This window comes from Bombina bombina, chromosome 1 (genome assembly GCF_027579735.1).
Source record: "Bombina bombina isolate aBomBom1 chromosome 1, aBomBom1.pri, whole genome shotgun sequence".
Classification (NCBI taxonomy): domain Eukaryota; kingdom Metazoa; phylum Chordata; class Amphibia; order Anura; family Bombinatoridae; genus Bombina; species Bombina bombina.
This window is the reverse complement of record NC_069499.1, coordinates 613,673,106-613,686,080: the sequence shown is the minus strand read 5'-3', so window position 1 is coordinate 613,686,080 and position 12,975 is coordinate 613,673,106. Positions and strand designations below refer to the sequence as shown.

The following is a 12,975-nucleotide window of genomic DNA, read 5'->3' as shown; positions in this document are numbered from 1 at the left end:
ATTTTTAGTCTGATGCCCATTTAAAGTGATGGAAGATGTTTTGTAACTTACTTTTTAATCTAGCCATGCCATTCTAATACCCTTCGCTCCGCACGCCCACTTCAAATCAAATTTTTTTGTGAGGTAACAGTTTGAACAGTTCAATCCATTAGCAAAAAAAATATGAGTTTTGAAGTGGGCGACCGGAGCGTATGGTATTAGAATGGCACGGTTAGATTAAAAGGTAAGTTACAACACATCTTTAATAAAAGAGATCAATTAAAGTCCCTGTAAAATATCGCTTAGATTAAGGATCTGATTTTAAAACATGTAAAGTTTACCATCACTTTAACATATCTGTGGGGAATTTTTCCTGCCAATTAAACACTTTTAAGACAGTATGAATTGTGCATAGACATGCAATTTCCAATTTAAATGCAACCAACTTAGTTTTAAACAGTCTTATTTTCATACAAAACACATTTTAAAATGATAAGTGACTGGTATTTCCTATGCAAGTTGTATTTCAGCACTAGAAGACATCAAAACTTTCATTAGACAATATAATCACTACAAGCACATTGATTTATGAAAGGCAGAATTTATATATTTTTAAGGCTTGTTTCTGCTGCCCTCCCCTTATTTTTAAGGCTTGTTTCTGCTGCAAACCCCTGGCGACCAGGGCACAGTGCAGCATAAAACTATTCAGATTTGCCTCCGATATCACTCTCTAATGCAAAAGTCTATTGCTGTCAGCATAATGTTGCCATATGTAATAACAGCAGTCAGTATGTGAAATTTTCAATATCACTAGCACATAACTGCAACATCCACTTAGCAAATGATAAATTAGCTTATTGAGTTAAAGGGATATGAAACACAAATGTTTTCTTTCATGATTCAGACAGAGCATGCAATTTGAAGCAACTTTCTAATATACTCCTATTATCAAATTGTCTTCATTCTCTTTGGTAAATTTGTTTCACTGGTTTTCGAACCTGTCCTCAGATCTCCCTAACAGACCACATTTTGAGGATATCTGAACTAGAGCACAGATGAAATAATCAGCTGATTAATAAACATTGTTATTTTACCTGCTCTCATCTAAGGTAATCCTGAAAACCTGGCCTGTTGGGGAGGCCTGATGACAGGTTTGAAAACCAGTGCTTTATTTGAAAAGCAGGGATGTAAGCTTAGGAACAGGCAAAAAATTTTGTTCAGCCCCTGGGTAGCGCTTGCTGATTGGTGGCTAAATGTGTTAGTGTGTGTGTTCGTTTCATATACCTTTAACAATTTGACTGCTAAGCCATTTAACCTGTGCTACATGTGTTTGTAGTTGTTTGGCCCTCATTGCATTTACACATACATTTTAATTTTTTTTGTGAGCTACCTGCACAGACAATACCTTATTTTTTAGCAGACCAAGCATTTTTAGAAAATAACTTTAGGTTTGCAGATATATCATAATATGAGAAAATGCCACCATATGAAATGCAAAGGTAATTACATTTGTGTATTTTCTATGGTATTTCTATGGTTTCCAGCACGGGAGTCATTATTTCCTAAATATTTCAAGCACACATTTTATTTTCCCACATTACGCATCAATTCACCTTCCCAAAACAACACAATGTATGATTTTATACAGATATGATTCAATAAAAAATCAGAAAAGAGAACAATTATTTTTGTCACTATTCAACATCTTGCAATTTATGCAGAAAAAATAGTATGTATGAAAAATCTAACAATATAAATTATTACATTCATTTAAAATTACAAAGAAAATCTGATTTTCCAGATGGATGGCTTAAAGGGACACGAAACCCAATTTTTTTTTTCTTTCATGATTTAGTAAGAGCATGCAATTTTAAACAACTTTCTATTTGACTTATAATTTTCAAATTTGCTTCATTCTCTTGATATGCTTTGTTGAAAAGTATATCTGAATAGGCTCAGTAACTGCTGATTGGTGGCTGCAAAAAAAGATGCCTTGGTTGATTGGCTCATCCATGTGCATTGCTATTTCTTCAATAAAGAATATTTGAAGACTGAAGCAAATTAAATAATAGAAGTAAATTGGAATATTGTTTACATTTTTATTCCCTATCTTAATAATGAAATAAAAAACTGTTTCATGTCCTTTTAATCCAGTTTTAATGCTTGTTTGTGAAGACATCTGTACTGTTAGTTACTAACACGACAATGCGAGTGTGACCTAGAATCAAACATTAAAAATGAATAAAAAGACAGAGTAAGCCATTTGTAGATATTGGGGTACTGATGTGACTATTCCTGCAGATAGTTTTACAGGATATAACGTACTCATACGTATATAAACCTATATAGATGTAAATGTGTGCACCATCCACTGTATACAGCCTATACAATAGCGATGAATAAAGCTTTAAAGGAATATGAAACCCAAATGTTTTCTTTCATGATTTAAACAGAGCATGCAACTTTCTAATTTACTTCTATTATCAATTTTTCTTCATTCTCTTTGTATCTTTTCTTGAAAAGCAGGGACGTAAAGCTTAGGAGCCAGCCCATTTCTGGAGCACTATATGGCAGCCGTTTTGCAAGAGCACTAGGCGGCAGCACTATTTCCTGCCATGTAGTGCTCAAGATGCCTACCTAGGTATCTCTTTAACACCAAATATTAAGGGAACAAAGCAAATTTGATAATAGAAGTAAATTAGAAACTTTTGTTAAATGTTATGCTCTGTCTGAATCACAAAACAAACTTTTTGGGTTTCATATCCCTTTAACTGACACCATGTATGTTAATACACCTTTAACATGTCTCCTTTGGTCATTTTAGCGTTTTTTTTCCACAAGTGCACTATAATAGACGGTTTCCGTGTAGTGTAGGGATAGTTGCAAATATGCCCAAAATGCCATTTTGATACTTTCTCAAATGCCTTGAGGTGTTGAATCTGACGTTGTTGAAAATGGATTGTGATTACAAGAACTTTTCTGCCCCTTTAGTGAGGATCTGAAAACATGATTGAGGCTGCAGGAAAGAGCAGAAAAGCAGCTATTGTGATCACTTTGATAGAGTGTAACTGTTGCCATAAAGTCAGTCTCAGAGAAATAATGCACTACTGGGAGCTAGCTGAACACATATGGTGAGACAATAAAAAGAGGCAATCACCAGCTAAGTCCCAATAACACATTGAATACCAAATAAATGAGGTAAATTTGATCATAGTGAATTTAATTTTGTTTAAAGTCTCCTAAAATTGACTACTCTATCTGAACAATTAAACTTTAATTTTTAAATTGGGGTTATGTAGAAAATACTAAAGATGGTACAAGCTTTCAGAAGCAATATGGGTTTAGTACCATCAGCTGCAATGTACCTCACACTGTTAAATCTGATCTGGGGACCACAGTTTGGCCATCAAAGGCACTTTATATGATCATGTACTTCTCCAAACAATACAATGGGCTCCAATTAACACAGCTTTTGATCGCCTTTGGTACAATGAGACACTAGTGCAATGCTGCTCGCCGGCTCACCTCAATGCCATGCGGACAGGTTCCCTGGAGCGAAACTTGTCTGCCCAGCATTTGATAACCTGGGGCCCAATATGTGTTGGAACAGGAAAGTGTTTTTAGTTAAATAGACATTACATTGTATAACAAAATGCATTTTGTTATTAACTTATTTAACCTGTACAGAAAGTGAGCACTGAAGAATCATTTAATGTCCATCTAAGCTTCTAAGCCTGTATGAAATTTGTAATAAATTATTGGAATTCTTCAACACAGCAAATAAATTCAAAAAGCTTAATATTCTTTTTCAAACTGTGGATCTGGTAATAAATTGTCAGTACAGAAACACAATACTCCTATTTTTTACACCTGAAGTATGTGGCACCAAAATGACTACACTATAACATCTGGAAAAGTGTTTCAAAAGACAGTTTCTTTGTTTTGTTCTATGTTACCTATACCAATCAGATTCCTTCAGAAAAAAACAGGAAACCTACAGATAATAGCTTTAATTTACAGAAAATCCCTTAAATGATAAAAAGCCACTATTACAGAATGTATAATATAATTTCTATAAAGTGAAAGACAAAAATTAATATTATTCACTTTGTTCTAAATGTTGAGATCACATATTTTAAGATGTCATATTATGTAACATTAACTCACTCTTCCAAAAGACAAAAAAAAAAGTAATATAATATACTCATGTTTACAGAAATAAGTAGTTCAAAACTAGAAGTCTAATTTAATGTTTTGTTATTATGAATGTGCCTCCTCAGTTAACACCTAAATAATAAACAAGTTATAACCAAGCTACATGGACAAAATATGTGCCAAATGACATAGAAGTACAGCACTTCATCGGTCTTCTGTACTCTTGGTTAAGTCATCATTGACTCAATTAAAAAAAAATGTCATTAGGACACTGCTTGAAATTGCTTTGATCCGCTAATCCATTATATGTTATTCACAATTAATTATGCATTACTGGTCTATAAAGCTCCCTGGAGGGTTCCCTTTAATATCATTGCAAAATGTCAAGTAATATTGAGGTGTCAACCTCAGCTGCTTTCAGAGCATCTGACAGGCACTTTATAGTGGCTTTACTACCCATCTGCCGTCTCCACATAATTAGTCCTTCCAACACTTGTGAGCTTACACTGTAGGGATGGTGAGTTTTGCACCTATACAGTTGGTCATAGTTGAGTCCCAGATGCATTAGTATCTGCTCCCACTCTGATCCTAATTTTACAGCCAAGCGATTGAGCTGCTTATCAGTGGGAGAGCTGTTGAGGACTTTTGCTGTGAGCTCTACATTGCTTTTTGGAGGAAGATCTACAATCTTGCATTCCCTATCAAGGGTTTCACGCACCCATGGAAACTCTGTCAAGGAGTCCAAGAAAATATTAAAAGCTTTTGGACCACGTGTGGGGAGGATATCAAGGAGCTTCATGGTCCTCCTCTGGCTGGTAGTCTGAGAGCAGATGTCCTCTAGTTGCTCCTCTGTAATAACCCCTTCTTGGAACAGGTACTGAGGAGCAAGTCCATCAGCTAGGCCCTCGGTACACAACTGGAGTCGCAGCCTCCTCAGCAATTGCTTGTGTCTGGGATCCATCATCTAAAACCTGAAAAAGATAGCGTAAATATGATAAAAACTTAACCTAAAAACAAGGAAAAAATGAGAAAGGAAACACACAAGAACTGGACACTGACAAGTCTCTGATAAATAGGGACTGAAGAAAAAGACAAATGGATTATGGTAATTTAAAATAAAACGTGCCATTTTAAAAATATTCAACTGAAGGAAGCCTCATGCTTGCTGTCTAGTGCTCTTGCTAATATATAACATTGTTGCAAAACTGCTGCATATATTGCTGCTGACACGTGCACACTCCTGAACTTACCTTCCTGCTTTTAACAAAGGATAACAAGAAAACAAAAAGAAAATGTTATAAAAGAAGTAAATTGGAAAGTTGTTTAACCCCTTAATGACCACAGCACTTTTCCATTTTCTGTCCGTTTGGGACCAGGGCTATTTTTACATTTTTGCGGTGTTTGTGTTTAGCTGTAATTTTCCTCTTACTCATTTACTGTACCCACACATATTATATATCATTTTTCTCGCCATTAAATGGACTTTCTAAAGATACCATTATTTTCATCATATCTTATAATTTACTATAAAAAAAATTATAAAATATGAGGAAAAAATGGAAAAAAAAACACACTTTTTCAAACTTTGACCCCCAAAATCTGTTGCACATCTACAACCACCAAAAAAATCCTATGCTAAATAGTTTCTGAATTTTGTCCTGAGTTTAGAAATACCCAATGTTTACATGTTTTTTGCTTTTTGCAAGTTATAGGGCAATAAATACAAGTAGCACTTATTTCCAAACCATTTTTTTTTTTTAAAAATTAGCGCTAGTTACATTGGGACACTGATATCTTTCAGGAATCCCTGAATATCCCTTGACATGTATATATTTTTTTTAGAAGACATCCCAAAGTATTGATCTAAGCCCATTTTGGTATATTTCATGCCACCATTTCACCGCCAAATGCGATCAAATAAAAAAAATGGTTCCCTTTTTCACAAACTTTTTAACAAACTTTAGGTTTATCACTGAAATTATTTACAAACAGCTTGTGCAATTATGGCACAAATGGTTGTAAATGCTTCTCTGGGATCCCCTTTCTTCAGAAATAGCAGACATATATGGCTTTGGTGTTGCTTTTTGGTAATTAGAAGGCCGCTAAATGCTGCTGCGCATCAAACGTGCATTATGTCTAGCAGTGAAGGGGTTAATTAGGTAGCTTGTAGGGAGCTTGCAGCGTTAATTTTAGCTTTAGTGTAGAGATCATCCTCCCACCTGACACATCAGACCCCCTGATCCCTCCCAAACAGCTCTCTTTCCTCCCCCAGTACCCAGTTTACAATAAAATCATTTTTCTTTTTATTTATTTTTTCCGTAGTGTAGCTTCCCCCCCAAAGATCAACTTCCCACCCTCTCCCAGATCCCTTAGTTATTTTTTTAAAACTATTCCCTCTCCCCTTTCTCCCACTTTTACATTAAGATATTTGCCGTAGTGTAGCGGTTCCCACCCGCTCCCTCCCTGTGCACACGCCAGCCCCAGCTCCCCCCACCGTGCACGCATAAGTGCGCGCCCCTGTTGATCCCGCCCCCCTCCACATCACACGGCCCATCGATGGCCGCCCATCCGCCTCAACTCCCACCCACCAACAATACCGGTCATCGATGTCCGGTGCAGAGAGGGCCACAGAGTGGCTCTCTCTGCATTGGATGGTCAAGGGGTGTTATTGCAGGATGCCTCGATATTGAGGTATCGCTGCAATAACCGGAAAGTGGCTGGAAGCGATCAGGATCGCTTCCACCACTTTCCCAGACCGACGACGTACAGGGTACGTCCTCGGTCGTTAACTGTATTTTTTAGAGGACGTACCCTGTACGTCGTCGGTCGTTAAGGGGTTAAAATTGTATGTTCTATCTGAAACACACACAAAAAAAATTGGGTTTTATGTCCATTTAAGGACCGCATGCGAAATAATGGCTATTAAAAAAATAATATATATCCTTAAAATGTCAAGTGTCACAGGGCCAGGTTTAGGTAAGTTTGCAGGGTACAATCTGTATTATGTTCTTACCTCTAGGGCCTTTTTTTGGGGTTTGATCACCCAAAACCACACATTTTTAGTTTCAATTTTTCGTGGGGCCACACAAACGATTGCACATATTATTTTTGCTTTTCAGGGGTCGCAAAAACTAGTGCAGAGAGCTATATATAGTCCTCAGGCTGCAAGTTACCCATCCCTGATGTAAACCACACAATCTAACTAGTGTAATACATTACTGATATGGGGCTAGATTACGAGTGGATCAGTATTTTGTAATTACCGCTAATGCCTGGATCCGGTCGAATGGCATTAGCGGTAATTAGACACCGCAGTGTTAACTGGAGTATTGTGTAAATAAGGTGAAGTTATTTGAATATTTGAGACACTATGATTCATCACAATATGGGCACGATAAGATGTTTTGTAAGTTTAGAACAATGAGTATCTAGCATTAATTGGTATGTAAACACAGACAGGAAGTAATTGGTCTGTGCACTTCCGGGTGAGAATAGAGAAACCGGATGTGATGTAATGTTGGTGCCTTTTTTGAACAGAAAGTAGGAGGTTACTGTGTTATGGTTTGCTTATTTAACCCTTTAAGGACGTAGCTTTCAGTTTGCTCAATTGTTTTATGACGGAAAAATTCCGTCATATGTCCTTAAGAGGTTAAGGTGGTGTGTTAGTGTACACTGACTGTATGTTCTGAAGAAGGGGAGGTTTACTCCCCGAAACGTCAATAAATTTGACCTTTTTTGAAGAAATCCTGTCTGGGTTGCTGTCATTCGAGAAGAATATATATATATATATATATATATATATATATGTTCAGAAGGTATATGCACTCTCACCACCGTCCTGCAACTGCCAGGGTGCTCTTAAGGAGTAAGTAAACAAAGGAATAAAGTGAAGCACTCACTGGACTTCAAATATCTGTGTCAAAATTGTTTTTATTCGGGACGTTTCGGGACCTCACACACACATACCTTAGACCTCATATCTTTGAATCCTTATAACTTTATTATGCAATATTTTGTTAAAAGAATGTTTATCAGTGTTGTTATGATTGTAACTCTACTTTTAAATGTATTTTTGATGTTTTTTCCCACTTTTTAGTCAAGCGTAACAGTTAACCAGAGCTCTGAAGTAGCAATATCCTGAGGCATGGTAAATTTAATTTAGCTCAAGCAAACGCATTTACTTTCAACTTGTAATATCCGCGCTACTTCTGATGCGTGCAAAAAGCCGTGTTATACCCCTTTTCGTTCACACTCACAACCATTAGGCGGCCACTCATAATCTAGCCCAGTGTTTCTCAACCGCGATCCTCAAGTACCCCCAACAGGCCAGGTTTTCATTATAGCTGAACCAGTGCACAGGTGAAATAATGAAAACCTGGACTGTTGGAGGTAGTTGAGGACCGCGGTTGAGAAACACTGCAGATCACCTTTAATAGTAAGGGAATCTACAACAGTTGTCAACATGTGGCAGGGCCTTCAACCCATTGTGCTTTTTATAAATGTTACCTTTGCATATTGTACCTATGTTTATAGCACTATGTGTGCTCAATTATTACAGAAGCGCTACAAAGTATCACTTTGAAACAGTATTTAAACCTATGATCCTACGTGACGCTTGTGGGAGCTACGCGCACCATACTCCGTCAGGAATCACCGCTGGTTTAAGCTATCCCTCTAGAGGCGGTAAATCCGCAGAGGGGATCCCAGGACAGGGTGAATCAGCATAACGGAGGTCACGCCATAGGATTAAGGTAAACTATCTGTGCCAATTACAGCCTGATCTATAAACTGAAAGACCTGTACACCCACGGACAGATAAATACCCTGTTATATAAGGAGGACATTGCAGTATCCCGTACACAGATACTTGGTACAATTTGGATAGTAATTCTTATGGACATTTGATGCTCATCTTAGACGTTACAATTTTAGCTTATTTGTTTTTATCTTCATTTTTTCCTCTTTTTAAGGGAGACGTCCCTGTGGATCATATTTGGTATGAATGTAGAATGCATGCTTAAATGGATATTATGGTCAAAATTTAAATACATATAGCTAAATTACATCTTTGAATAGAATCATATTTGCAATATAGATGTATTGGCAAAAATGCTTCTAGTAAAAGTTATCACTGTTTTAGTGTTAGCATTTTTCTCTGCACGTGCATGTGAAACATAGCTAGATATTCTCAGTGCACAAGCATTTTAAGTACTGCAGCTGCTCAGAGCACCAGTGGGTCTTGTATCATGTCAGCAATTAACAAATTAAGTCATTATCAGATGGTACAAGCACCTTAGGCTCTATGAGCAAGTGTGTTAAAAATGCTGGTGCACAGTGCATACTTAAATACACTTTTGAAACAGCTATAGTTTTTTTAGAAGCATTTTGGCTAATACTTGTATATTACAGAAATGCTTCTATACAAAACTGAAATGCATTCATGTGGATTCCAATTTTGGCTGGAATGTACCTTTAAGGGCTCCATTTATCAATCATTTGGGGAATTCTCCTTTCTGTTCTCCTATCAGTTCTCAACAGCTCTCCTTAGGAGAGGAGCACATGTGCGCCTGTATTTATCATAAAAAAGTTGTTTTTTCTCCATGGGAGAGCTGAGGAGAGCTGGGGAGAACTAATGATAAATTTCTCCAGTCGGATTAGTATCTTCTCCTTATTTATCACTAAAAATAATCAACTATTCTCCATGTCAATCATATATAAACCAATAGAAATCTTTATACAACCTTCCTAGTAGCTTTGTTAACGCCCCTCTTCAGCAAAATTTCATGTAAGAAAATAGATCTACATTTTCATTGTTTTAGTGTTTCAATTTTAGCGCTTTTTTATATCTTATTTTTATGCCCCAATAGATATCATTTTTGTGCTCTGTTATATATTATTTTGGTGCTCCATTATATATTTTTTTTTTTACTCCATCATAAATTATTATTGCACTCCAATAACCATTATTATTGTGCTTTGTTATAGATAATTTTTGCACCTTGTAGAGCCCTTTTTTTGTGTGTAACTTATTCTACAACTAGTAGAGAATAGATTTCTAATGCTGTTCTCCACTTTAACTATATAGAACTTTAAGGTAGGAACTTGCAGGAGAACTTTCAGTCCTCCACAGGAGAATATAAATGATAAATTTGTAACTAGGAGAATTATGAGAACTATATGACATACAACTAAAAAGATCTAATTTAACCCTTTTTTTGGAGAACATGTTCTCCAAGGAGAGTTAGAACAGAGTAGGAGAATTTTACAGTCAAACTTGCCCAATTTTAGGAGTATTTGATAAATAGGAGAATTATTTCTCATGAGAACTTTTAGGAGAAAATATAGAATTGGAATGATAAATAGAGCCCTAAATATTTATTTTTGTAAACAGACACAATTAAAGTGAATATACTATTTTATGAGTTAGTAACTGTGTAATCTTCTAAATTATATTTTCATATTTTTATTTTTGTTCCTTCACATTTATAACCGTGCTTTATTAGCACTGCCTCTAACTATTTGTATATAAACACTGATCTAGCCCATGATGGGTATTAGATATTGATATTAAACCTAGGCTAGATAGTATATGAGGGGTTTTAAAGTTTGTATATATTTGTAGACCTTATGGGTGAAATGCAGGCATAAAAATTTGACACGAACTGGGTGTAACTTGAAACAATATGTAATCTGGGAAATAGGATTATGTTGATAAGTGGGTGTGTATTGCAAATATGCAAATATGCAGATACGGCTGTGATGGACATGATGCGAAACAAAGGAAACGCTAAGGAAATAAAAAAGAATACAAATAACTAAAATGTATCCCCCGTACTAAAACACGGTGCTGTGCGCGCGCACCAAACACAGCTCAAACCATCGCTCACTACTATTGCAGTTACTAGTTTCTCTACTCACACAGAAGATCCCCTAATGAGCGTATCTTCTTCGAGTGTCCTTTCTAAAGCCGCATTACTATTGGTTGTTGTGTTGTTTAGTCTAATTGGTTAATAATTTATTACGCAATGATAGGCCAGTATTTGTACATTTGGATTATGGGATTGAAGTTGTGGTAGCCATGTCAAAGTAAGGCATAACGTGGTAATAAATGTCATAATTTAGAATATATATAACTATTAGGTAGAGAGAAGGTAGAAAAGCAGAATTACCATATTGCAACGTCGACTTAAAGCTACGTGCGCGCGTTGCAGTATATTTTTGCACAGGGTGTCTAGTGTGTGTCCTCAAGACTTGGTCTGGAAGGGTTGGGCCACTACTCCACGTTTCTTTTATAGAAGCTGGTGCATACATAGAGTAAGGAGAATAACAGAAGGGATAGCAAGGCAGAGGTCCTAAACCATGTCACGTCACTGCTAAAAAGAAAAAAAAAGGAGCGGAGTGTTCCTCTTTGGCTCTAGAAATGTTGTTCGGAATGAAATGACTTCAACCCATGATTACATAAAACTGTATCCATAAACCCCACTGTATGCTTTGTCAACTAGCTGGCATTGAGAGAAATCATCAGCTTTAGTTTACTGATCATTATATTGTAATATAACTGTCTTTCCTTCACATGAAGATTATTAGTGAGCTACCTTCCATGAGATTTCAGTCTTGAAGTATAAAATACTTCATGCTGAAAGTTCCTTTATTTGTCTGCAGCGTTTGCCATGCTGAGCACCTCAGCGGCCCATGGCACAACTCTATTTCATCAGTGAGGGGATTTTAGCCAATAGTGTGCTAGCTATCCGACTTAATGCCATATAGCCGCACGTCTATTGGCTAAGAAGTGGAAACGTCACCTCACTGAAAAATAGCGTTCTGCTGTGGGCGGCCTAAAAAGGGTTGCCACCCGCCCCGGTTTCACTGGGACAGTCCCAGTCTGAGGCTCTGTGTCCCGGAACTAGCTAACTCAAATGCCCCGGGCTAAGCGCTCCCCTGGCGCAGCAGTGACTCAAGCACAGACTTTACAAAAAATAAGCTGGCCAAAGGAGCGTTTAGCCCGGGGTTACTATCCGGGTAGGTGGGGTCTGCAGGAGAGACAGTCCTGTGACAGAGCAGGGCATGCCCCCCCTCAAACAAACACACGCATAGTCCACTGTCCAGCCCAGGCATTCCATTTCCAGCTGCTGCCTGCGAACAGGTAACTGGGATTCTCGTTCCTCTGCTGTCCGTGACACTCCTCGTTTTAAATAAAAAGATTGCCTTTTGGTGAAAAGACATCACGGGTTAATGGTTTTCTTCTAAAAATCTAAGATTAAAAAAGGGGGCAACGTTTGAGCAGCACTTATTTTTCAATAGTGGTGTCGTCAAACGTTTACCCGTGGTATTAAGCGGGTTATTTTATACCTTAGTTTTTTATACCTTCAAAAGAGGGTTATTATTATATTCCTTTGATTTTATTTTGGGAACGTTTTAAGCCACATAACTCAGAACAATTAGATCTATCTGATAACGGCAGGATTAAATGTTTGTAATTTGGAAGTGGGATATTTCTTTTGTTTGAATAATTTTGACAAAGAACTGCAAACTACTCTGCTAAAATTAGGGCAATGCTAATTTTTATATTTGATTTGTTTGACAGTGATTCATTCACGTGTGAAGCTCACATTTACCTGTTCAGAACATGTGATTAGATATTCATTGCAATATATTTATATTGATACACACACACTACTACATTAGTACCTCAGACAACCACAAAAAAAAAAACTCTGCCATTTGTCATCACGATTTCCCCGCCAGAAAGTTCATATTTATGTTTGTTTTTGGTGTTTTGTATGATAAGGGGGTATTTATATGATCTGAGTAATGCACCACAATTTGCCTGCCATCACACGC

General features: G+C 36.9%; 1 protein-coding gene across 1 annotated transcript; it reads right to left on the bottom strand.

Annotated features, from left to right (window-relative positions):
- Positions 1–1,534: 1,534 nt before the first annotated feature.
- On the bottom strand, positions 1,535–11,122 carry LOC128645769 (death domain-containing protein CRADD). Its single transcript, XM_053698996.1, has 2 exons — positions 11,053–11,122; positions 1,535–5,105 (listed from the first exon to the last, which is right to left on the bottom strand). Exon 2 carries the CDS (start codon positions 5,096–5,098, stop codon positions 4,505–4,507), a length of 594 nt encoding a protein of 197 aa, XP_053554971.1. The 5' UTR covers positions 5,099–5,105; positions 11,053–11,122; the 3' UTR covers positions 1,535–4,504.
- Between the last annotated feature and the right edge of the window lie 1,853 nt (positions 11,123–12,975).